Source organism: Anarhichas minor, unplaced genomic scaffold (assembly GCF_050575085.1).
Source record: "Anarhichas minor isolate MPS153535 unplaced genomic scaffold, ASM5057508v1 ptg000040l, whole genome shotgun sequence".
Classification (NCBI taxonomy): Eukaryota; Metazoa; Chordata; class Actinopteri; order Perciformes; family Anarhichadidae; genus Anarhichas; species Anarhichas minor.
In genome coordinates this window covers 8,462,603-8,487,668 of record NW_027466486.1, presented here as the reverse complement: position 1 = coordinate 8,487,668, position 25,066 = coordinate 8,462,603, and the positions used below count along the sequence as shown (strand labels likewise).

Genomic DNA, 25,066 nt, shown 5'->3' with positions numbered 1-25,066 from the left:
CACACACACACACACACACACCAGGATAATGTGTAGATGGTTGACACGTCTATTGTTGTTTGAATGAATTTACTTCCATCTTTTAAATTAGAACGTAGTTGAGAGCGGACAGAGTGGATAGAATGCAACAACCAATATTGAACCAAATCCTTTCTGCAAAGACACATTTAGCTACCATCACATAGGCCTACCATTCACTTTCTGCACATTCTTATCGGGTAAGATTTGCATATTGCCATAGTAACCCCCCTTTTTTCCCCCCACATTGCTACCATTATCAAGTTCAACATCTCATATATAGAAAGGGGAATCTTCATGGAAACAAACCACATTGATAAATGTACCACCGTTTGTATTTTTTCATTTTTTTTTTTTCAAAATCAAATAAACAAATTCATAGAGATGGGGTTTCATGCATACTTGGGAGGTTCACAAAGTATAGGATGTAGTACTACATTGTTTTATATCTACGTAAAACCAGGTGGCACATTTACAGTTATCGGCCTGTTTTGTGAGGAATCCCCAAGTTTCAATGATCTCGCACATGAACAGGTAGAGACATGAACCTCGGTCACACTGGAGTTGTATAGAGCAGACTGTTATTGTGTGTTATCTGATCAATTGCCAAACATCATTTGCTCATCTGCGATGCGTTAATCCTCGGATCTGGAGGAAAGAGGTATTTTAAGTAGCTAATTGTGGTGAAAACAAGATGTTTTCCAACATCTCTGGAGAGAATAGGTTACATATAACAACATCAGTATGAACAAGGTCATGAAAAGCCTGTTTTTTTTGTTTTGTTTTTTTAAATATGCCAGTCGAGGGCAGGTGAGTCTGCAGCACCATTATGCCCTCTTGTGCTTGTTATTATGAAATAGTTAGGGATAAACTAAACAAACAAATAATAATAGAAAATATAAAAGGCTGACATAAATGGTGTGCAAGATTCCTTTCTCCTTCTATAATATCAATAAAATACTCATTGTCATCAACAGCATCATCATTATCACCACAGTTTTTAAATAATAAAACAGTAAAAACTTAGAAAACAAAAATATTTTCTTCTTAAGACTTGGACTGAACAGAGAACAAAGAGCTGCAACACTGGGCTGACTGAGTCTATAGGTGCACAGAGAGGACCACAACACCAAACTCAGCACGAATGTCCGTCCATCCCTCAATTCATCTTTTAGTATATTTTTCATCCTCCGTTTGAGTTTGTCAGTCCTTTAATCCTTCTTTCAGCATCCTTCTGTTCTCATTCCGCTCTCCTGTCTCATTAACCCCTTCTCTCTGTTTCTCTCTTCCATTTTCGCTGTCCAGCAGACTCAAATGTTGGCACAACATCTCTGCAACTTGCATCATGGCATCGCAGGGTCACAGAAACATTGAGAGAACATTCCCCTGGTCCTCGTGTCTGTGCATCTGCATGTCCATCCTCCTCTTGCTCTCCTACTGTTGGTCAGATGAGATTAGGATGTACCGATTCTGCCGATTTCTTGTCTGATGGCTGCAACAAAGGACACGTTTTAGAGAATGAAAATATTCAGCAGCAACAACTTTGCACTCATGCTTGGCCAATCATGTACAGTATTTGTTTGTGTCAAATGTTTGGAAAAATAGAATTAAAATGAAGAATTACTGGTTTTGACAAGCTTTTTTTTATACTCAAACTGCTGTCGTAGCATTTTATAGCCAGTGAGTTGTAAAAACTAGTGAGAGAATAAAGATTAAACATGCTTTGTGCTCCCGGATACAGCAATAAACTTTACAAGCACTGCATTGCTTACCATTAATGATTTCATCTTTCACTTTATGCAACTCACGTACAACTTCATCCAAAATTTCCTGCAAAACAAGACCGTCATGTGAGTTCAACAACAGAGGGTTAGTAAAATAGTTCATCTAAAAAGTACAAACCCATATGATCCTTTACTGTCGTTAAACACATGTCAATGACACCAACCTGTTTCATTCTGTCAAATTCTGTGTCTGATTCACTAGTGCTGCCGATGGGTCTCACTCTGCAACACAAAAAGATAAACTGCAGATGAGTATTACACACTAGCCTACATATTCAAGGGTTACTCCCTACGTAACCACAGTTTAGACAATTCTTCCAAAATCAGTATTTCATTTTTGTTACTTGCATCAGCGGTTATAACACAAAGGATGAGATTTATGCTGAAACCTGAGCGGTTAATGCTCGAGGTTTGCTATTTCATATTCACACTCCCTTTACTCCTCTTATCGACAGACCTGGACACCAGCGAGGACTTGTCTGCAGAGTTGGATCGTTCCCATGGCTTTTTCATAGCATCTGGAAAAGAGAAAAGAATAAATAACATAAATTCAAACAACTCTGAAACAGTAAACTATAATGCAGAGCAGGAGATATCTTAAAACACCAACAATAACCAGGTGAGAAGGTTCGTTTAGTACCTGTTGAGTTCTGCTGACCTGGCCCTCTAGGGTCGTCCTGCAGGAGAGAGAGAAATGAATTATCACTAAACAATAGTGAATAAGCTTTACTGTAAGTTTCCCAATTACGTTACATTTAAGATAACTTCTTAAAGGAACAGTTGAATATTTTAGGAAAGCTAGCCTTAAGCTCTCAGAAGTTTCAGAAGTCATGTGCTGGACTATTTCTTGGGAACTGTGCCCGGCAAATTAATTGTGTGGCACATGACTCCCAGTACAACCACAAAATGAGTGAGCTTTACAGGCTGGTAGGTAGATTACCTCTGGACAGTCAGGCTAGCTGTGTGCTGCTGACTCCAGTATTACATTCAACAGACATGTGGTATCAATCTTCTCATCTAACACGAACATGAAGAATTTCCCAAAATGTTGAACTATTTCTGGCAAAAGACTTACTTCATCAGGTTTCTCTGAAGCTTTCCGTCTGTGGGAGGGAGAAATGAGTAAATGAGCAAAAAGTGCAAATAGTTCAGTAGCTGGGTCAGAAAGATTGAGACATGGATAAAATACCAGAACAAGAGCTTTTTATTTATTTTTTGAGATAAACATTTACTGCAAGTAAAGCAGAACCAGGAAGACCAAAATGAAAAAGGTCGTTTAATATGACTGAGAGAACAGGTTTTTTCACATGTTTCCTCATAGTTAAAGGTGAAGGGTGTGTGTGTGTTTGTGTAGCTGTTTCACCTGCGAGCTAGTAAGGCATTCATCTCCTGCATTAGTCCCTCCCCACCACCTCCACTGCCACCGCTAGACCGGTTGGAGTCACTTTTGCCACTAGACCCGGGCGGACTGCTCTCATCCTGAAGAACACATTATAAAATGGGTTGCAGTTTTTTTCGCTGTGGGGGTTTGTGGACTGAACGCTCTCTTTGTCTTCTTAACCCCTCCCCCTTTACATAAGATGGCTTCAACAATTAACTACTGATAATGAAAAACCAGAAGGACTGGATCTATATCTCCTGAGCTAGCTCTATCTATGGGAGCTCACCCTTTGTACTTTACGTAGTTTAGCTCCAGCCAGTGCTGCAGCCAGTCCTGAGGGTTGGTGCTGGGCACCGGGTGGGCCCCCAGGAGGCCCTCCACCAGTGGGTAGTGGAGGGGGCATGGGTGGGGGAACCGCCATTGGGGGCGGTGGACCGGGTGGCGGTGGGGGGGCTGGAGGACCAGCCATGGGTGCTGGAACTGTAGCTGGAGGAGGCGCCACAGAGAGCATACCTGCAGAGACAGGGGGGCCTGGGAGGGGCACAATTCCATATTGGTTAATGGCTATATGGGTTGATTGACCTTTTTACCCCTTGGAAGGTTGTATGAAGACCGTCTGTGGAATGATGTGCTACACACTCTCACTGTATAACTAACAGCTAACAATTGCTGACAAGACAGCTGACCACTGGGCCTCATTTGTGCAGAAAATGGAAATGATGGAATTAGAGAAATTCATGGGGAGAGTGATATTGGTTGTTTGGTAAATTGGCTGATTATTTACAGCTAAATAATGTTTTTTAAATATATTTTTAACTTTACAGGCAGCTATTGATTACATTTCATTTTAGTGCGTTATGAAAGTTACATTATTGTCTGAGTGTAATACAATTGCAGAAGGGTGCGGTTTTGAAAACTTGCTTGTGACATCGGCAGCCATATAAAACAATAAAAACATATTCTTGAATAAAGCAGTGAGAAGAGCTTTCACTGCCTGAAACTGAGTAACCGTGTGACAATAATGTGACTTTGATGATTGCCAGACAGATCAAACACAGTATGACTGTATCTATAGAACTCTGTTTACATAAGCAATAAATACTGTTTGATCTGCCTTCACAGTCCTGAGAATAGAGCTTATCAGACAATATAAGTGAAAAAACCTGTATGGAGTTGGACTATTGGTGTATTGCGTGCATATGATACATGTGTATTTTTTAATGCTCTCATGATTCATTATGGGTGAGGTGCATGTGAAAGTACACTCCCGCACGTGACCTACCTCACACACACACACACACACACACACACACACACACACACACACACACACACACACACACACACACACATACACAAGTACCATCCCACTGCTGAGAGACTACCTCCTCCTCTCTCCTCCTCATACTTACTGCTGCTGAATATGGGGGCCTGCTGGGGGACAGGGGAGGGGGTCTTCTTGGGAGAGCCCCCGTCAGACATGGCAGTGTAAGAGGGGGGTGAGGAGGAGGAGGAGGAGGAAGTGGTGGTGGGGGGCTGGGCCTGCTGGTGGTACACCTGTTGCTGTTGTTGTTGTTGCAGATACAGTTGCTGCTGAGGGTGGAAGGTGGATGGGTACTGGGGCTGGTGGCTGGGGGTGGGGCCTGGGGCTGTCTGACCTATCAGAGGAGGCAGGGGGACGGCCTCGCAGTACTGCGGGGTGAGTGGCAGATGCTGAGAATGAGGAGAGTAGGGGCCGTCTGGCTGGCCGTTGGAGTGAGGGTGGGGCTGGTGCTGGGGGTACTGGTGATGGCCCGTCACGGCGTTTGGGTCAAGAGGTGGGGGCTTCATTCTAGTGCTCAGGGGCGGGAGGGGGTGAGCCAACGGCAGGGTGGGCTGTTGGGGCAAACCCTGCTTCACAGGCATGGCCATCATTACTGGAGGGGAAGCGGAAGGGGGCATTTGGGCGTACATTTGCTGCAAATGGGAGGCGGACCAGGTGCCGTGTTTTGGGGGGAGCGAGAAGTCTTGTTGCTGCTGTTGTTGTTGAAGGTGTAGGTGGCGAGCTGCTGTGGGAGGAGACAGGGGTATCTGACGGACCTGTCGGCCCTGGGTGGTCACTCCTGCCTGGACTGGGGAAAAGGCTGAGGCGAGCGAGGTGGAGAGCTGGGAGGAGAGCTGGGCTCTCTCCCTAGCAACCCCTACCTCTTTCTCCTGAGAGGGAGAGGAGGCGGAGGAGGGAGGAGAGGAGGCCACACGGACATAGGAGGGTGGCAGTGTGCTAGCTCTGTACTGTCTGTACTCAGGAGGGGTGTTTGGGTGGGTGGGAGGAGTGGACACTTTATATTGGAGAGTGGAAACGACTGTGACGGGCAGAGAGAGAAAGACAGAGAGAGGAGATGCAGACGAAGAGGAGGACGAAGGAGGGCAACAAACAAAGGAAAACAGAAAAGAGAAAAATGTGAGAAGAATGAAAAGCAAACAACTGAGCAACCAAGCAAGTAAAGATGAGAAAATTAGGAGCAATCCAAAAAACAGAAGCCAATAGCAAATAAGAAAGAATCAAAATATCATAAAAAGAACAAGCAGCAGAATGCAACATGACTGAGCCATGGTCAGAAAGCATATGGCATTTGCCCCCCCAACAGTAGCTGGAAGAAAGAGATGGCAGAAGAGCATGTTGCAGGGAGAGGGGGTAACTGATATCGCCACTGACAGCAGGGACAGAGGAGGATGTTTAAGTCTGAATGTATATTTAAGGGGCAGACTTGAACATTTATATGTGCGCATGAATAAAAAAGCATAAGGGCATACAGACTGGGGAGTAGTGGTTGAAACTAAGGCGGGAAACACCAACACAAACCACACTGGGAAAGATTGTTTACCTCTAGGAACCTATTGCATCAGGGTCTGGGATCTCTGGTAATGATAAAGTCACCTGTTTGCTATGGGAAAGTAAAGTGTGCTCTGCCTGAGCACACACTGATTACTTACCTCATAAAAAAAACACAAAGCAGAGCAAATATCATTTGCTCCTCAGCGAGGTTCTTTGTTGACAGCGGTAATGTGCATGAGTTTTTTTTTTTCTAAAAAGCTTGTGTAACTAGGAGAATATGATATGCAGCCTTCAATTCATTTCGGTCCCCAGAGCAGGTTGTATGAGAGAGAGAGAGTGTATGTGTGTGTGTGTGTTTATATAGCTGGGTGTGGGTGCTTGTTTAAGCCTCACCTGATCCTGACGTTCGTCGCTCCCTCTCCTTGTGCGCCTGCATCTGATGTTGCTCCATCATCCTATAAAGTGGAAGTATGTCACTGCTCTTTAAGTTTTTTTTCGGACCAGCCTGTTTCAATAAACTAAGCCTGATGTGTAGTTGTCTGTCCTTAAATTAAGATCTAAAGGGGTTTTCTATGGATCATAGTGCCACAGAATGAATAAGAAGCGGCAGACAGCAGCAGCAAATAGGACCAAGACGCTTTGTTTTGGATTTCCATCTAAAGTGTCTTCTTCCATTTGCTCAGAATCTTAATATCATATGTATTAATGTTTGCTTAAAGACAGCACCATGTATGCTCTTGTATAAAGCAATAAAGCAGACGGAAATTGTACCTCCTCTGGGCCTCGCTTTCCTCTGAGGAGGGCCCATTTTGGCGCTGGACGACTGGACCTGAAAGACACCATGGAAAAACAAAAAGCAGTCAATCAATCATCAATCCCGACACCAGCCATCATCTGTACTCCTAATTAAGATACACATCTTAGCCATAGCTCTCCTTTTATGTAAATGCCCTTTTTACTTTTTTTTTTACTTGTGTCATTGTAAACTGAATATGTTTGTTGGGCAACAAAAAGCAATCTTGGGCTGGGAAATCTGATGTTTTACAGACCAAATGATTGACTGTTTAATTGATTCATCAAAAAGCATTCCCCTTCAACACTGATTATAAGTTTGTACTGCAGTAGACACCATTAGAAGCCAGATGACCTCACAGTATACGTATGACTACGTACTACAGAGAGAGAAACAGAAGTCAATGTTTGACATACATATCATGCTGATATTTGACGGATTGCTAGTCAATGCTATAAACTGATGCAAGTTTCTATGTTGCATGTCAACACCCAGCCGAGTCCTGGTAAGCTTCAAACCTCATGCTGCATTCACACCAAACACGAAGCAGAAGTAATCTGTCCTTTTAAACCTTCTTCCATCATTCTCTTCATTTATTCTAAACTCCATATTTCACTTCTTGTTTGTATTTACTCTTTCCACTCCCTCCTGCTTCTTCCTGGTCTTTCTTTCTCTTTTCTCTCTTCAATATTATGCAACTGTATTTAGTTATATGTATTTCACAGCATGAAAGTGCATAGGTAGCTTTGTTTATTATGCACTTTCATAGTCACTCTATCCCGTCGTAACATGTAGATGTCCTGAGCCTCTCTTTCTGGGTTGTTTTCACTGTAGGATTCAGACCAGATCTAAACATGTGTGTAACATCTCTCATTCTTTGTATGATATGTGTGAGATCACTAGTACTTACTTATGAGAAACATTTCCATCTGTAAACAAGCCCTCAAAATTATAATCGTCTCGTATAAAATAGTCCCAGAATCAAGAGCAGGAAGTGTTTACTGAATGAAGAGACCACAGCAGGCCTCATGTGAGGAACTGTGACTGCCCCAGAGAGTCAACAAACTCTTTATAATGTTATTTGCTCAACATCTTGCCAGCCACAGGAATTTAAACCGTAAACCACAGCAGGAAAGAATCTCAGCGAGAGGAAGAACCTGAAATACATAACAGGGAAATATCATGCAAATGAATGAAATGTAAATACATTTAACATTCTCTGAGGCAACAAAAATACATGGGATTGGGTAGCGATAAAGTTCTGCCAACAAAAGATTAATTTATTAGCATTTAAGTCACTATGTCAACATTGTTTAAAGAAGTTGCCAAATTATCAGCCGCATTAGCATCCCAGTTTAGCACTTTGCTTGTTGACCAACTACAGACAGCCTTCAGCCCCCCCCCCCCCCCCCGCCCGACCGCCGAGTGACGAAGTTAGAGCCTCATTCTGGGACGGCTATTAACGGGGAGCAACAGGCAGAGCACTTATCATATTTCACCAGGATACCAGTCATTTTAAACGCCTGATGTGACATCAAGGACACCCATGGGTGATATTTCCATTCGCTGTGTCTGGAGCACAGGTGGGGGGGGGGGGGCTGCAGGGGCATGGCTGTGGCTTCAAACTGTAGTTTGAAAAACACTATATGGACCACAGCGAGGAGTGGAAAGTGAATTGTTTGACCCTTATTGTACCAAATATAATACTCGCTTTTCATATGACTCTTTTGTGTTTTTGGATTCATTGTAATTTTGCAGCAAATGTGACTGTCAGACAGAACTCTACAACAGATTTCCATTCATGTATTATGAAGGGTTTGGGCTAAAATATGACCCATTTTGCCACAGACTAAACTCTTTAACACACACTTTATTTGATGGCAACTTTCATGCAGGTTGGTGTATTAAACGTAGTTTACAGGAAACTGACAAGCTAATAACAATAAAATACAAATGTAATATATATCCACACACTAAAAAGGGACAGTTTTTTGGAGACATTTTTCCTGTCCACTGAGATGGACAGGAAAAATGTATAAAACTTGTATTCTTGGCTATAAAAATAAAACTGACGTGGCTCCAAACCCTTGACGTGTGCATGGTGTTTTTTGTCCTCAGGCAGTAACAGACTAAATATGCTAACTGCAGTTATCAATTGCTGATAATGACATACTTTAATTTATTCTGCCACAGCTGACCTGGTTAGTGGATTGTTTTGTTTTAGTACTATAACGAGATGCAAGGAAAAAAGAAGTGACACCTGGAAGACATGTTTCTTTTACTCCTCTCCTCTCCTGAATTCTGCTTGTCAGTTCCTGGTAACTATGTGCTCTGCTGGCAAAGCTGCACATTAACTTGAGCAAATATTCTGAACAGGACATTAAAATAATAGCTGTTTACTCTGATACATCTTTATGAAGCTCTTTAAGAATAGCAATGCGACGCTAAATAGGAGTTGATACAAATATTCAGTGACACCTTGCAGGCTTTGTAAATATAGGCCTTCTATCACAATGACACTGCTTTAGGTATTGTTTTTAGGCGAGACTTCAGGGATTCACTTTTAAAACACAATTAAGCTTTCTGCACATATTAATGAGGTAGATGAGAGGAAGACAATTATCACCCCCTGTTGTGTGGTCCTGCATGTGTATCCATGCATAAGTGTGTTTCTACTGCTGACGTGGTGCATGGTACACGCCGCTAGCTGTTTCCATGGTGAAGGAAGTACAGGAAGCCCAAGGGAAGAGCGGGCCTGATCAGACTTGTAAGCATTTTATCGGCACACAAGTGTGTAGTTGTTGTAATATGTGATCAAAGGAAAATCAATTATTTCTCAATTAGTCCCCCAATCTTTCCTTAAATACTCACAAGGCCACACAATAGAAAAAAGATGGATTACTAACATCAAGCTCCCCAGAAGCAGCATGAATGAAACAGAAACATAGACTTTGCACCTTCACTAACAAATGACATGTTCCAAAGTGTTATCAGACCTTTATTCTGATTCGTACTCTGTACTCTGAATCTGAATGCTCTGTGGATGTCTCGTGTGGAAATACCCCGTTTGACTGGTTAAAAAGTTCTGCTACACAAAGTTCCAAAGCAACAAAGGTTGCGAACCATTGGTTTATAATTCAACAATGTATTGCATTTCTTAAGCTTATGAAATGTCTGTTTTTGTAAAAAATGTATCTGAAAAGTAGTACAGCTGTCAGAAAGAAGTAGAGGCGTAAAAAGTACAATATTTTCAGCTGAAATGTTGCGGAGTAAAAGTACAACAGTAGCATAAAATAGCAATACTCAAGTTAAGTAAAGTACCACCAAATTGCACTTGAGTAAATGTCTTTTCTACCACTGTAAGCAACACAACGCATGATTATCTATTCACCCAAAATAACTGATGCTCAACGTCTGTAAGCACAGGCAACATGCATGGCTGGTGGACAAATTCCTCGACAGCTGGACACTTACTGAGGATGATGTTGGCTGAAGAAACCCTTCTGAGGACACCAGGTGAAATCTCTGGAGTCAGCATGATTTTTCCACAGCCTACTCAGAATTACACGATACTTTTTTTATGTAACTATGCCACTTCTTGCAGCAAGAAACAGCATAAACAATATACTTAAGTAAAAACGTTTGCCCTGCATGACGAGGCCCATGATCCCACATCCAAATGCACCCAAAAAACGGAGGGCTGCTATGTGAGCACGGTGGGGTACGACATGAAGGCTCCACATTGGGATATTTTAGCCCCCACTAGGAGAGTCACAAGGATGGGATGACACCGCAATTAAACGCTCACAGATATCCTCTCTCAATGTCTTATGCACACACACACAGATTATAAGTAGCTTGTAACTAGAGCTGGTCAGACGCTATTTAGTAAACCAAGAGTAGGCGTGAGTTTGGCCTCAATTGCAGTTCAAAACATGTCTCTAATCGTGCTGCTGTGCTATAGAGAGTTATGTGTTAATCTTAAAAGCACTGAAAATGAATGTATTACAATGAAAATTGAAATGTATCTTTAAATGAGGACAAATCTCAGTCAGTAACCTACCAGCAGATATTACTGTTATGATTTTGGTTTAGTGTGCAGAGTGTATGCAGTACATGTTATTAGCCAGCAGAGGGTAGTACAGCTTAGTTAAGTAGTTACACTTCATAAGGTTTGAATATTGCAGTGAATTGAATTAATGTGGACATACAATCAACACTTTAGATTATTGTGCTGTTTGAATGTATCGCTGCAATACTGTCTTCTCAACATGCTGTCTGTACACCATGTGCATCCTGGTTAACGGGGTAGAGTTTGATGAGAAAGTATCCATTAAAGAGCATCTACGTAGTCAAAACAAACTGAAAACATACGACTATGTGAATTATTTGCTTGTGGTTACCTGACATTCTTTTGAGAGCAAAAATAGATTTAAACTGCTCACAGATGACGGTTTAAGTCAGCAAGTCGTAATTTGAACCAAACGGTTCCATCAGCAGGTTTGCAACACCAGTTTGTGATTCAAAAACTTCAATCTCTTATTTCTCTACTGAGACGAGCCATTTAATTAAAAATAATTCTCAGAAAAACCTCACAGCCTGCCAGCAAGTCAAATACAAATGTGGACGTCATAATAAAAAGTAACTTTCTAACGGGATAGATTAAGTGTGCATTAAAGTGAGATAACTTACCTCCACTGTCAGGTGAGCTGAGGACGTTGAGGGCGAACAGCATGGCGTTGGAGAAGGTGGTGGCCTCCTCCTTACTGGCAAAGTTCAGCCCATAAACCTGGCGGGCGTCACGCCACTGATGGAAGGTTGGGGTGGCCTGATTGTATTTCAGTCCCTTCACTATGGAGTAGTTGATCACCACCTTCAGCAGGGGAAGGAAAATTAAGCAGTGAATTGTAATGTTTTGTAGATTCGATGATGTGCAACTCGTCACTCATAAAGGAACACATTTTGTTTATCAAGTATTTCACTCAATGCACTTCAAGAGTTGGTGTTGAGGTTGTTACTAATATTCTGCCCCACATCTGATCAGCTGTTTGGAGATTTAATACGAGTGTCCCACTGCTTCGCTCCACTTTATACTTTTCCAACCTCTAAGGTCTGTAACTCAAATGTATCCTCAAATGTCCAGTGAGGATAAATTCAGAGCTACATTACTTAAATACAGTTGTTTGGGGTCAATTTGTCACAAAGTATAATTTTCAAATTTGTGTCGTTAAATGACCAAATGTGGACTTTGAATTTCTTTTCAACTGTTTCAATAATAAACAAATAGCACCAAGTTCAATCTGAGATCATCATGTAGCATATTCAACAAACATATATGTTCCAATCCATTGAAAAAAAGGAAGAAACTATTTTTTATTGTGATACAACCTCAAAACATAAGGAAACAACTGTTACATCATTTCAAATGGAAAATCTGCGAAAACTGTCATTCATTTGCTATAAGTAATGCTGCATTATTGTCATATCAGAGTTATCGTAATTACGAGTTTCCAACGTCCAGGTATTACGACTGGGAAACCATCTCGACTCTGCACTTACTAATATGGAAGTGCCTGAAAATACCAAATATGGACGCCTGACATCAGTCAAAGACCATGTAATTAAATCTAAATTTAAAGTAGCTCTGAAGTCAGCGCATCAGGAATGTCCTCTCATCGCCAGTGATTGTGATGCTGATTATTTCTTGCGTGTCTCACCTGCTGGTCCTGCAGTTTGACGCCCACCACTCTGAAGGTGTTGTTGGCAGTGTTGTGGTAGATGTTGATGCGGCTGAAGCCCTGCTGCCCAGGCTTGATGGGCACCCACTTCTTACTGGCATCGTCGTAGACCATCACAGAGGCCCGCGCCTGGCAGATACTCTGTTCACTGGTGGAAAAGAGAGAGAGGACATAAGAAGAGTCCCGTTAAATATTGTAACATTACAGACTCATAGAGATCAACTTCATTTATTTTCTCATAGTCGGTTCTTTTGTCATTCTATCAATAAAAGCTCAACATTTTATTGTGATTCTCTGATTAAGTTCTAAGATAATTTAAGCACCTTGCTATTGAACAAAGGGAAATCATTTTCTTAGTGCTCAACAACAACACAATCCATGTATTTCAGTAAAAAAGAAAACACCGTAGATGTACTAATCATGGTCTTGGTTAAAGATATTCAGCGAATCACTAAAGAGGCTTTTGTGAGAAACTAAGTTGAGCAATGAAAGCTAATAGGTCAGAAAATATCTGAGTGGGCAGGATTCAGTTCCCAATAGTAGAGAATATTAGATTATAGAGATGCTTCACTGCACTCTGACTGTTACTGTTGACCAGAATAGTGTGATGGTGGTCAGTGAAGTGAAACCAATGAATCAAGAGTTACTGTATAATCATCTGGTTAGCCGAGGGGTCACTGAGGAGCCACACCTTTCTGCAGTTACCACATTAGGAACAACACACTGCCACTGTAGATGTCTGAGAGCAGTGTGTGTGCCGAGGAGAGGGTGGGTTGCCATTTTTAAAAGCTATAAAGACGACCTCAAACTTAAACCGAACTCTGGAAAATCCCCCTTCTCCTCCTGGCCTTTACTGTGGTGTGGTGTGGTGTGGCGGCACCATTACAGCATATGAAGAAATCTTTAGAGGCCTCACTGCAGACGGGTGTGCGTGATGCGTCGTGTAATAATACAGTGTGTTAAAAACCCCAGTGTTTGATCAGCAAACGTATCGCCAGCTGGAGACTCATTTGCTAAAATGCAAATGAAAAGTCGCACAAACACTCACAAGGACACATAAAATAATCATGTTCACAACCACAGAGCTGAAAGGGAATTCATTCACTAAAAAGACATTTAGTGAAGCGGAGGAAAATCACAAATCACATCACAAAAATGACCACTTTCAAGAGACACAGCTTGAGTTGATAAAATAAAGAGCCATGAGTGTCACGTGTGACTCCTGCTATGACCTTAGCACCGTATGCGCCTGAAGGTGAGAACACGTAACGGCAGGTGGAGAGGAGATGAGGACCGGCAGAGGTGAGGTTAACTCGCAGAACCTGTGAAGTGACTAAACGCTTCTCTAATTTTCACTTTCAACACCTCGGGTCTCGGCTCTCCGGCGGTCAGACTCACATTAGCAGTGTGATGGTGTGAGGGCCAAGACAAGCAAACTCAAGAGCGTTGTTGATGTGTTCAACGACTGTCAAGCTATTCCAGAGCAATAGTTGACATAAGTTGATATAACTTTCATTATCTGCCAATTATTGTCTCGATCAACCAATTCACAGTTTAATCTATGAAATGCCATAAAGTAGTGAAAAACACCCGTCACGACTTTCCAAATCCCAAAGTGGTGTCTTCGAATTTCTCGACCAACACTTGAAAAACCTAAAGATTAATCACTATCATATATCTAATGTTAATACAGCAAATGTACTAGTTTTGGTCTCATTGATTGACAAATTGATGACCTAACAAATTGTTGCAGCTTTAAAATTAAAAATTTCATATAACCTGATTCGGTTTTCTTGTTCTTTGGTACATTTTCAAAAAGGAAAAAGTATGGAGTGCTGAAGACTGTGCCCTGCGTTCACAAACCATTATTACATTGAATTTGACTAAACAATAATATTTGAGCATTGGGAATGACACACTGGACATGACCCTGTTAGAGAGGTTTCCCAGCAGCACAACACTGTATGAATTATGAGGCTATGAAAAAAGACAGAATTGGTGACAAGAACCAAAAGTGTGATTAATTATTCTATTACCTTGACTATTGAACATGAAGCCAGAAGTGAATGAGCTTAAATGGTGTAATGTTATACCCCGAGCAATTTAGTACAATTACATTAACAATAAAAATGGCAGAAATGATAGAAATGAGGAAGCGGATACATGAGGTTGTCTTTCACAGCGATTGTCAGGGGCTGGGATTTGTTTCCAAGGCCCCGAGGACGGCAGTAACATTCAAAAGCCAACATGTGACCTCCCCTCCTCTGAAAAGCCTTTCCTTTGAGGCGCCGATCTGCAGGAGGAAGACAACTGACACCCGAGAGACCCCCCTCCGACCGATCCAACACATGGTTCAGTCCCAGCCGGCTTCCTCTCACTTTACCTGCCATCATCTGCTCTTCAGTTCTTTTACGGCCGTCCGAACGGCCTCAAATAACTCAGTGATGAGCTAGTGTTGCCTCTATTGGCTTCATTCAAACCCTGCATACCTGATGTTTGTTTATCCATTGGAAATAATAATAATAAAAGTGCATTTTGGATGAATTTTCATAAAATCTACAGTACAAGGAAGGAATTCAGAATAAAACATGTTACGTGCTCTCAACATTCTTTTAACAGAGGGATCAATATGGTATTAGTTCCATTTTTTATTTTATCTAAAAATCTTTCCATGATGACAATATCCGAGTTAAATAACCTGTTTGACACGTGACATGAATAAGTTTATTTCCGTGCAACAATTTCAGAAAGTCTGAGAATAAACTGGACAGCGAAGTCATGTCGTTCCTCAGGGAGAAGCCTTTAAAGCTCACTTGACAGATGCATTTCAGCAACTACTCCCATGATTACAACCACCCTGCATCTGTCAAATACCCATCATGCCGCACCGCACAACTGCTGTCGAGTTAACCAGCAGCAATATCACATCAAAGCTATCACAACACAATCTATTCATGACAATGATTCGAGCAGAGAGACATTTTGTAGACTGTCAAATGTTGCAAGGCAGTATACAAAAGTGGGTCTAGATGTAGATGTGTTTACACAATAAATATCCTCCACCCAGGGACAAACAGGAACTCCAAAATCAAACAGGAAACACATTTGTCTTTTACACAAGCAGATGTGAACGCAAAGCTCCTCAAATACATTCAGATATATAATCTGATCTCAACAAATCACAAAAATCCTATTTTGACAGCGCCGACACAGACGTAACCTAATGCAAATGTCATCTTACTCCTTATATATCAAGATGTGTAAATAAAAAAAAACTGTTCTATCCTGTGGAAATAATAATCAATTTCATTACCGAGGCTGCAGGATATGGAAATCTGAAAAGTTCACTGCCTCGACATTTGAGGAGAACCTCCCAATCTGAATGCAAAACCATGAGGAATAACTACAGACATCACGTTTCCTAAATCTCGAAATAAGTTTAACAGACTCTCTAATCACACAACTAACACTTCAGAGACCGACAGACCACCAGAGGCTCTCTGGGAAAAGACAGGGAGGGAAGAGGGAGGTGGCTGCATCTCTGAGATGGATCTTCTTACAAAAACAGGCCCTATTTCTGGAGCAGTTTGGGCCAGAGGGATGGAGTGCCTCCAGCTTCAAGCTGATTGTTTTAGTTCTCTTCAAGCAGTCAGAAATAAAGCGAGCGTCTCTGCTATTCCTCCTTTGCATATAGAGTGCGTTGCTCAATTACCACATCATGCGACGTAGATGTAACTGAGACCGTTTCTCTTGAACTGAAGCGCTAAGCTACATTTTCACAGAGCAGCTAAGCTAATTTCGCACCACTTCTGACGGTGTGCTAAATGCTTCTGTGTGTAGTTACTGAGGGCGGTGGACTCTCATAGGTCACATGACAAAGAGGAGACAAGGCACAATAGGGCACATGATAGCTGCTCAACATCACAGCTGCTCCTACCGACTACAAAAAATAAAAATGAAATCCAGATTGAGGCCCAACGCTTTATACTTGTTGGATTTTCAGCTGTAAAAAAAAAGGGTGATCGAGTAGACAGATGACACAGACGAGAGGCAAAGAAAACCATGTGACTACTATGTGTTTGTGACGAAAGGATAGCGGGCGATACGGCATCATCTGAAAAAGGTCAGCTGTTGCTGAAAATCACAATCAGTGACATTAAAATAACACGATGAACCAAACTGATGTTCAGAGCAGGAATGTTCATAACAGGAAGAACTAAAGGTCAAATTAAAGGACAAGAAAACATGACTTTTGAATATATGAACTACAAAGAAGACACATTTTTTCAGTGATAAACCAAAATGAATGTTTCTAATGATGAGAATGATACAGAACTTCATACTTGTTCTGTAAATATTGATTTCGGCCTGCAATAGACCCTTTTCACAGCAGACATTTTGACTTGTCAAAGCAGGAAACACACATGAAGGGAAAACATTAAGCGACCCAGTAAGTGAGCATCCACAATACCATTAACATTAATGTAAAGGTGCAACCTAAACTAAACTAATAAAATCTAAACAATGACCGAAACAAAAAAAAAAAGACACAAAAATGCTTTGTAGAGCTGAGGGGAACTGCAGAGTCCGGTTGTATTTCTCCGTTGTATTTCTCCGTGGGTTCATCACTACATGTGACCTCTATGTTAATGTAAACATATTGATTACAGCCACTCTAAGAAGTTGAGAGCGGGAATAAACTACAGCTGATCATTGGCCGCTCCAATCCTCAGAGGATTGAGGCCTGCTGGTATTTTCCCTCTTGTGAATTCTATAGACTACATCTTTAAAAATGCATAAGCACTTCCCCACTACCAGCTCATAAATATAAAAAGAGACACACTGTATGTTTCTCATAGCACACTAACAGGCTAATAAGAGCACAAATGTTTTATTGCTATTAACTGACAATATAGCCATATTGTTGCAGACAAACACATGTATTCTGAATTTTATGTACTAGTCTGGTTCTTAGAAAGCGTCATCTTAACTTGATATAGCCCACAGCTCCTGTCTGAGCATTTCACCTGTTTTTTTGCCGGACTAAGCAGATTTCTCAGTGGAGGGCTGAATAATATTCTCCTCAAAAGGCAGCACGAGAAGAAAAAAGAAGAGTTCAGAGAGAGAAAGAGATGAGAAGAGGGGAGAGAAAAACAAGAGCAGGGAGGATATGAAGGCTGCTGCCACACTGAGAGCTTCCTCATGTCAAATAAGCCTCATAGACGAGTGGTGAAAAGGAGGCCACATTCCCAGGCTTTTGAATTAAGCACTTCCCTGCACACATGGTTAGACATATGTGCCCCTCCATCACCTCACCCTCCTCCACACAAATCCTATTCACGCAAACACACACACACACACAGTGTGAGTGTGCATAGGAACAGTAGTTTCAAGTCTCTGTGAGATTCGTCGGCTTCATGATTAGCTCATTGGATGTATTTAGGCCGGTGAAGTGTTTCCTTGGCATATGTGGAGTTCTCTTTGGGTAGCACCCGAGGGCAGAGCTTCTGTTATCACGGCAATTAGCTTTTGTCGCTGGGGTAATTGTGTCACCCTGCTGGTTCACAGTGGAAGGCACCCGAACAGACCCGAAGAAATGCTGAGTCATTCAACACGGCCTGGCTCATGACAGCGTTTTCGATTGGTTGGGCCGTGACGAAAACTAAATGTTAAAGACGCGACCAAAGGCTTCCAAAGCTGTAGAGGAGTGTTGAACCGTCGATACAGAAGTGGTGCAGTAGTAAGTCCTTGAATTTTACTTGACTAGTCATGCAGCAGCTCCATTCAAACGGATCAACTACTTTTCCAAAGATGAAAGAATGATCTAATAAACCGCACATTGCATTTCTGTATCTTTATAAATAGTATTTTGGGGGGCATTTTATCGCTTTCTGTGACAGTAGAGAGATGAGAGGAAACGACAGAGATGGGAAAAGACGTAAAACAAAGGTCCTGAGTGGACTCAACCTGGGGACGTTCACAGTCTGTAACTTAAACCCGTGGGCCACAAGGATGCCTCGCCATTTCTGTCTAGTTAGTTGATCATTTTCTCTTTTAATAAATATATAACCGCTTCCCGTTTGTGTCTGTAGCCACAGCGGCAGAGAACAAAACAAACAAAACAGTTATTGTTGGGTTTTGTATTACTTGCAATAACTAATTTTCAATAAGTAATGCTTTGATGAGTTCACAGTAAATAAACTCACAGTGCTGGAGAAGCTGCATGTTCCTAACACAGCTGATATTAAATACAATAGACATCCAGCTAAACCAGGCCAATCATTTTCGGGAAACAGAAAAGAAGCTTTCCTGAGTTCCTTTGGCATTGAATCAGAGTAGGAACATTTTAAAATCCTCCCAAAACCAAACCTTTTTGCTTTAAAGAATATTCCTTTAGAGGCACCATCTGCATATAAATCATGTTCAATATCAGGGGAATCAGGGAGTCCTGGCACACACCATGTAACCAGCCTTATTCCTCCTCTTTCATATCTCAACTCAACTAGCTAATAGGGGAAAACATTGATGGCTAAAATAATGAGAGGAGAATTGATAGTTTGATCGATGCAAAAAAGAAATCTAATTGTCCCATCAGATGTACATACACAGCAAATCATTTATCCTGATTATTTACTGCAACTTAGAGGTGCAGCAGTCAATCTGCACAGCTGGTGACAACCTCACATAACCAATTAATCAATTCATTTCATGTTAATTAAGTCGCTTAAAAAAAATCATAACCTCCCGTACAATTAAAGCAAGCTGAGAGATACGAAAGCATCCGGAGAGGCTTCCTGTGCAGCAGGAGTGATAATTACACAGGTTTATGCATCCCTGGTTGCTACTGTAGATAATAGAGACATGCAGTCAGTGTCAGGGAGGGTTTATAACTCAATCTGAGGTTTGCTAAACAAACAATGTCATCCTCAGGTAGATGGTGTTAATCTCAGCACAGCAATATGCTGCCATGTCTAAAACCTGTCTGTCTGCGTTGGAGAGACTCCAAACTGTATTAAAAGCATGTTCCAAGTTATCCATCCTGTTCGGGTTTATCCTGGACCCAAGAGGAGATGACAACAGGCCCAATAACCTTTCAGTCTACCGTTAAATGTAAAGCACAAACAGCTTCAACTCAGAGCCTCTTCTTGCTGAGCGTGAGGCCTCTATAATGTCCTGCCACTCTTTTATTTTACAGGAACAGAAATACATAATTATACACCCACACACAGTATATGATGGTACCCATACTGTACGTACACCCAAAATAACAGTCACTGATATTTTTAGTGAAGGGCAACAGAAACAGACACAAACAGAAACAGACACAAACACACGTTTGTCTTTCATACTTGTCAATTTGCATTTTTTCGTACTTTAACTTGGGATTTTAGCATAAGTGCGTTCCCACTGACAAGTATGAAAAAAATGCAGTGCACTGCGAGTACCCGGACGGATGGTGTACTCATAACGGTCAAAAAGTTGGAAGTGTGGGACACTGGACACCATCAATGGTCAACATCTTGGTGGCTAGCAAGCCAGCTAACAGCAGCACATGAAAATAAAAACAACTCATTTTTATTCGGGTCTAATTAAACTGTCAAGTGAGCAAACAAGCCGGCAGATGATGCTCTGTCTGGATGCAATTTGTCATTAAAAAGAAGCGGTGAAATTTTGCAATTGTAATTTTTTGGTAAGTAAACAACGGTGAGTTCGTTTTGAGAACACTCTCCAGTCTAAATGTACAGACTATGCAAGTGTGTCTTAAACATGAAATAGTCTTCTGACAAGCCCAAATATCCTTACAACAATGGTTTAACATTTGAATTGGTCCTCACAAAGATAGCAATACAAGCCTCCCCACAACTTGATTGATTACTGTGTATGGATTTGGTTAGTTGTCTGTTATCATTCTGTCACCATGATGATTATAGCCTCCTGGGCATTTTAGGGCACAGCAAAGCCGCCGCCTGTGTATAGTATGGATGGGGGTGTATACGTTTACAGTATGGCTGCCTGTGTGTGTTTGGGTGTGTTTGGGTGGGTGCTGGGGTCCAGCTGAAGGAGGGAAGAGGTCTGTCTGACTACTTGGATTAGAGACAGAGCCTGGCTGGCGGATCTTTACCTCACTGCAGTCTTAAATCTAAATTAACCAGGACTTAACTCTCGCACAAGACCTCTAATCTGCTCCATGGGGAAAGTACTGTTAACAGGCACACGGAGGGAACGAAGCCTGCGGGAACTAAAAACAGCACAAGCCAACTTTATTGCTGAGAAACAGTGTGAAGCTTGTTCATTTGTAAGTGAGCAAACTAAGCACAGTTAGCTTGTTTAGAGTAACAGCGAGAAACGTGATAGAGGCCAGACTTCAAGGATTGCAGTTTAATTGCTGCTTTGGATGCAACACTTGCTGCTGAGCTAAAGTATATGGAACACTGTAATTAAAACTAAAGACGAGACACTCACAGTCATTTAGGGTTTTTAATATTAAGTCCTGTTCAGTTATATTGTCTTTTGTTATTTTAGTTTTTTGTTGGTCGATCCACCCCTTTAGGTCCATGAACTATGCAATCTGGAAACCATTATACCTGTTAATCATCAGCATGTTACCGTTGTCATTGTGAGAATGTTGCAATTCTCATTTAACTCTCAGCAACAAAGCAAATAAGCAAAAATAAAGGCAAATTATTTATACTACCTTTTTCAAGGCAATGCAACAACTATAGTAAAGTCCCTTTGAAAAACAAAATCCCTTCTTGCATGTTGAATACAGCATCATCATTTCACACTGCAGGTTTTCAGCTTGACTACACTCAAAACACTGCAACAAAGACCTATTTTTGTTTCATACAAAGCCAGGTTCTACATTGTATTTCTACTGTAAGTATGGATATGTATGAGATTTTCTATGTGGGGTATTAATACTGAACATTGAAGGAATGTCCTTTCATAGTTATCATGACTAAGACCACAATAGTGAGGATTCAGAGACTTTAAAATGAAGCTTTCCTTTCTCCATCTCCTCCACTAATGCATCACAGTTCCACTAATAACAAGACTATTATATACCGGCACAGCAGTTCAGATTCTCATAATCTATGCAACATCATCCAAGCTGCAACATCCTTGATCCATCATGTCCAGATTGTGATAACTGTACTGAGCCATAGTGTGTTTATCTAACCCCTGACCCAATGATACACAGCTACTGTGTAATACTGCAGGAAGAGCTACAACTAAGCCCCAAAATGGGGGAGAGAGAAAGAAAGAGAGAGACAAAGAGAGAGACAGAGAGAGAGAGAGAGCGAGAGAGACAAAGAGAGAGAGATAGACAGAGGGACAGAAAGAGAGAGAGAGAGAGAGACAGCAGAGTAATGGCAATAATGCAAACCGCATTAATGTGCTTATGTTCTTAGCTAAATGTACCAGTTGTGTGCAAAAAGCTCAATCTTATGCCAGGATGTATCCGTTTGCAGTGCTGCCACATTCAATTCACACACAACACAGCGGTAGAAAATACGTGACCTATATTCTGCATTTTCTTGACTGTGTGATTGAAATGTGTTGCAATATGTTCGAAAATACATGTTAGTGACTGATTACAGGCGTACTGAACAAAACGTGAAAGAATGGTCAGCCACATACATGCATGTTAACTCATTACACTGAATATTTAGTGACTGTAATACTATACGTAGAGTGCATTTACGTAATAGTGTCATTCTGTATATCCATATTTCTATTACTGCCACTGTGGATTCGGGGATGAAGATAACAACCTGTATCACGGAGTGTGCAGTTTCTTCTTAAATATCAATTGAAAAGAGGTTTATAGATAAAATGACAAGACACGAATGTCTAATGTTTTTGTCTAATCCAGCGAATTACATAATGTGAAAAATCTGAACACTTCTTGTGAAAACATCCAAAGGTATATCAGTGAAATTCAATGGATATATCCTCTTAAAATCTGTGATTCTGGGCTGTATAAATAAAGTTGTAGGGATGCATGATATAAATCTATATCTAATCTAATCCAGATTGTGCATCCCTATAAAATCAACAATGTTTCTTTCTGAAATCTACAAAGTATTCAATGTTGAGTCAATGTGATTTTTTTGTATCTGACCATGGCAGCTATCAGTGAAGCAGGCTGAAGTCACGGTGCTGCTACCATCAGCTTTAAGGCAGGTTCTGGTGTCCCACAAGCTCAGGTCAGTTTTAAGCAGCAGCTGCACATAATGTACATAAAACCTCATTGCCCTTCATTTTCAAACCCCCCCATCCTCTCCCTCATGATAACAAGACAGCCAACAGAGCTGTTTGATCCCACACTTCTCATTTGGGACAGCAGCAGCGACCAAACCTCCCTTCCTCTCTCTCCATCTCTCCCTCGTATCATCAATCCTGCCAGCAGAGAAAGAGAAGGCCACTGGCCCGAAAGACTGCCATTTTAGCCAGAAGCCATGCTGTCTTCAATACTTGTGTGAATTAAACATGTATGGAGTGCTTAGAGCACTGCTATTCAGAGATGCTCTATGTGAGGCTGCCGAGTGTTTAGAATAGAGAAGCTGCTCGCTGTTCACAAAGTGGGCTGCGTCTCTGGCTTTGACTGAAAAGATGCGATCGGGCGGGAGATAAATAAACAAAAGAAAAAAAGAGGATCATCAAACCTGATCAGAGTCACAACTTCTGACACTTAACTCTTATACACACTAACAAAGAGCTGATTTGTTTGCAGTTTTGTGCCAAATAAAATGTATCCATGCACACAATAACTAATCCCAAATAACCTAAATTCCCTAAAACGACAGTCTGTTGCAGCCAGATTAAGATTACAGATTAGTATTTTGGCTGTGATTAAACAACAGGGAAAGATTTGCCCTTCTGTGTTGCTGGAATATCACGACACTTTCTTTGCACACAATGATCGAACCTCGTCACCCAAAATACCAGACAAGTCTATGTATTCTGAATCACAACTCTCTCCATTTCATTCACCACAAAATGTTTCCATCTCCCTCTTCTTTGTGTTTACTTGCTGCCTTTGACATTTAACTTCCATCACTCATCCCTGACATATACTGCAAGTAGAAATGACCACACACACAAGTGTCGGTACAAACCTGACGGCGATGTGGCTGTAAAACAACCCTGAGTCACTGACACTCTGAGGGAGGCAGTAACGAAGCACTTGGAGCCGCTGTATGTCCATTTTGGTAAACGGGAAAACAACAACAGCAGCGGTTTGTCTATGACAAGAACTCCCTCTTGTGCTGCTCCGTTATCTTAAAAAACTAGAACTCATTAAAAGCAGTTTAATCCTCCTGCTGAGAGCCTGACACACAAATTACAAACAGGAGTGACGGCTGCACAAATAAAACAAAAACGTCCACTTAAAAAATTGAGATCAAAAACATCCCTCAGATCTGAATTCTTGTACTGCTGCATTCGCTATGATGATCCATCCAGCAACAAAGAGAGGACTGAGGGACAGACTGGCAGAGATGAAGTCACTGACCAGCCTGTCTGAAAGATGACCGTGTGTGTGTGTGTGTGTGTGATTGAACCTCTGTGCTATTGTCATTGTGTTAACCCAAGGGAGATTACCTCATATCCGTCTCAACCAGCTTTTACCCCCCTCCACACACACACACACACACACACACACACACTAATGTTTAGTGAGTGTGTGGAGGGGTGTTGTTGGGGTTTGCTACTGCCCCCCCCCCCCTCCTCTCAACTAGAGCCTGCTGTTGCCTTAGCTGCCAAGTATTAAGCACAGCCTGCATGACCAACCAGCGGTCCATACTGTGGCCAGCTCCTATCGATTGGGATGCCCTTTACCTCAGAGGACACATGTAGTGGGTGCATTTGTACAACACAGATTAACTGGAAGAGGTGTTCGTCCTAAATGTCCATTAACATCCACTGAGTAATTGACTTACTCCAACGCTCAATCAAAATTTGACGCACGAGATTTTGGAAGTCATCAGATTTATCGTTGGCTGGAGGGACTTTGTCCAGACTGTCGACCAGAATAATGAGAAATAGAAGTGGACGCTGCAGTTTGTTTTGAGTGCTGTGGCTCTTCGGTCAGTCCACCACTTTGGTCCGGAGTGAAATATCTATTGGATGGATGCAATTATGCCATGACATGCATCTATGTATTGATGTCCCCTGACTGTTCCTCTAGCGCCACCATGAGGTTAAAAAACCGTAACCCCCCTAACCATATCAGGTCAACATCAGCATATTAGCATTCTCATTGTGAGCATGTTGGCATGCTGATGTTATCATTGAGCACAAAGCACCAGTGCTCCTCAGTACAGTCAAACAGAGCAGCTGGTGTTTCTGTAAACTGTTTTATTGATATAGATATTAGCTAAACATTCACTGTCGGTTGGGCTGTGATCAAAACAGCACATGGAGTACTGGAATCAGAGTTGTCTCTTAAAACTAGTAGTGATGTTTCAACCAACAAGTCTTCCTCGGGCAATGATCAAAACATGATCAGATACAATGAATATGATCAAAATA

General features: G+C 41.5%; 1 protein-coding gene across 1 annotated transcript; it reads right to left on the bottom strand.

Annotated features, from left to right (window-relative positions):
• Nucleotides 1-29: 29 nt before the first annotated feature.
• Nucleotides 30-23,741, bottom strand: evla (Enah/Vasp-like a). Its single transcript, XM_076108634.1, has 14 exons — nt 23,653-23,741; nt 12,509-12,677; nt 11,484-11,664; nt 6,770-6,827; nt 6,392-6,453; nt 4,596-5,525; nt 3,470-3,714; nt 3,166-3,281; nt 2,878-2,905; nt 2,443-2,479; nt 2,260-2,320; nt 1,967-2,024; nt 1,791-1,848; nt 30-1,510 (listed from the first exon to the last, which is right to left on the bottom strand). The coding sequence occupies exons 1-14, from the start codon at nt 23,739-23,741 to the stop codon at nt 1,473-1,475; spliced, it is 2,130 nt and encodes a 709-aa protein (XP_075964749.1). The 3' UTR covers nt 30-1,472.
• Nucleotides 23,742-25,066: the final 1,325 nt, after the last annotated feature.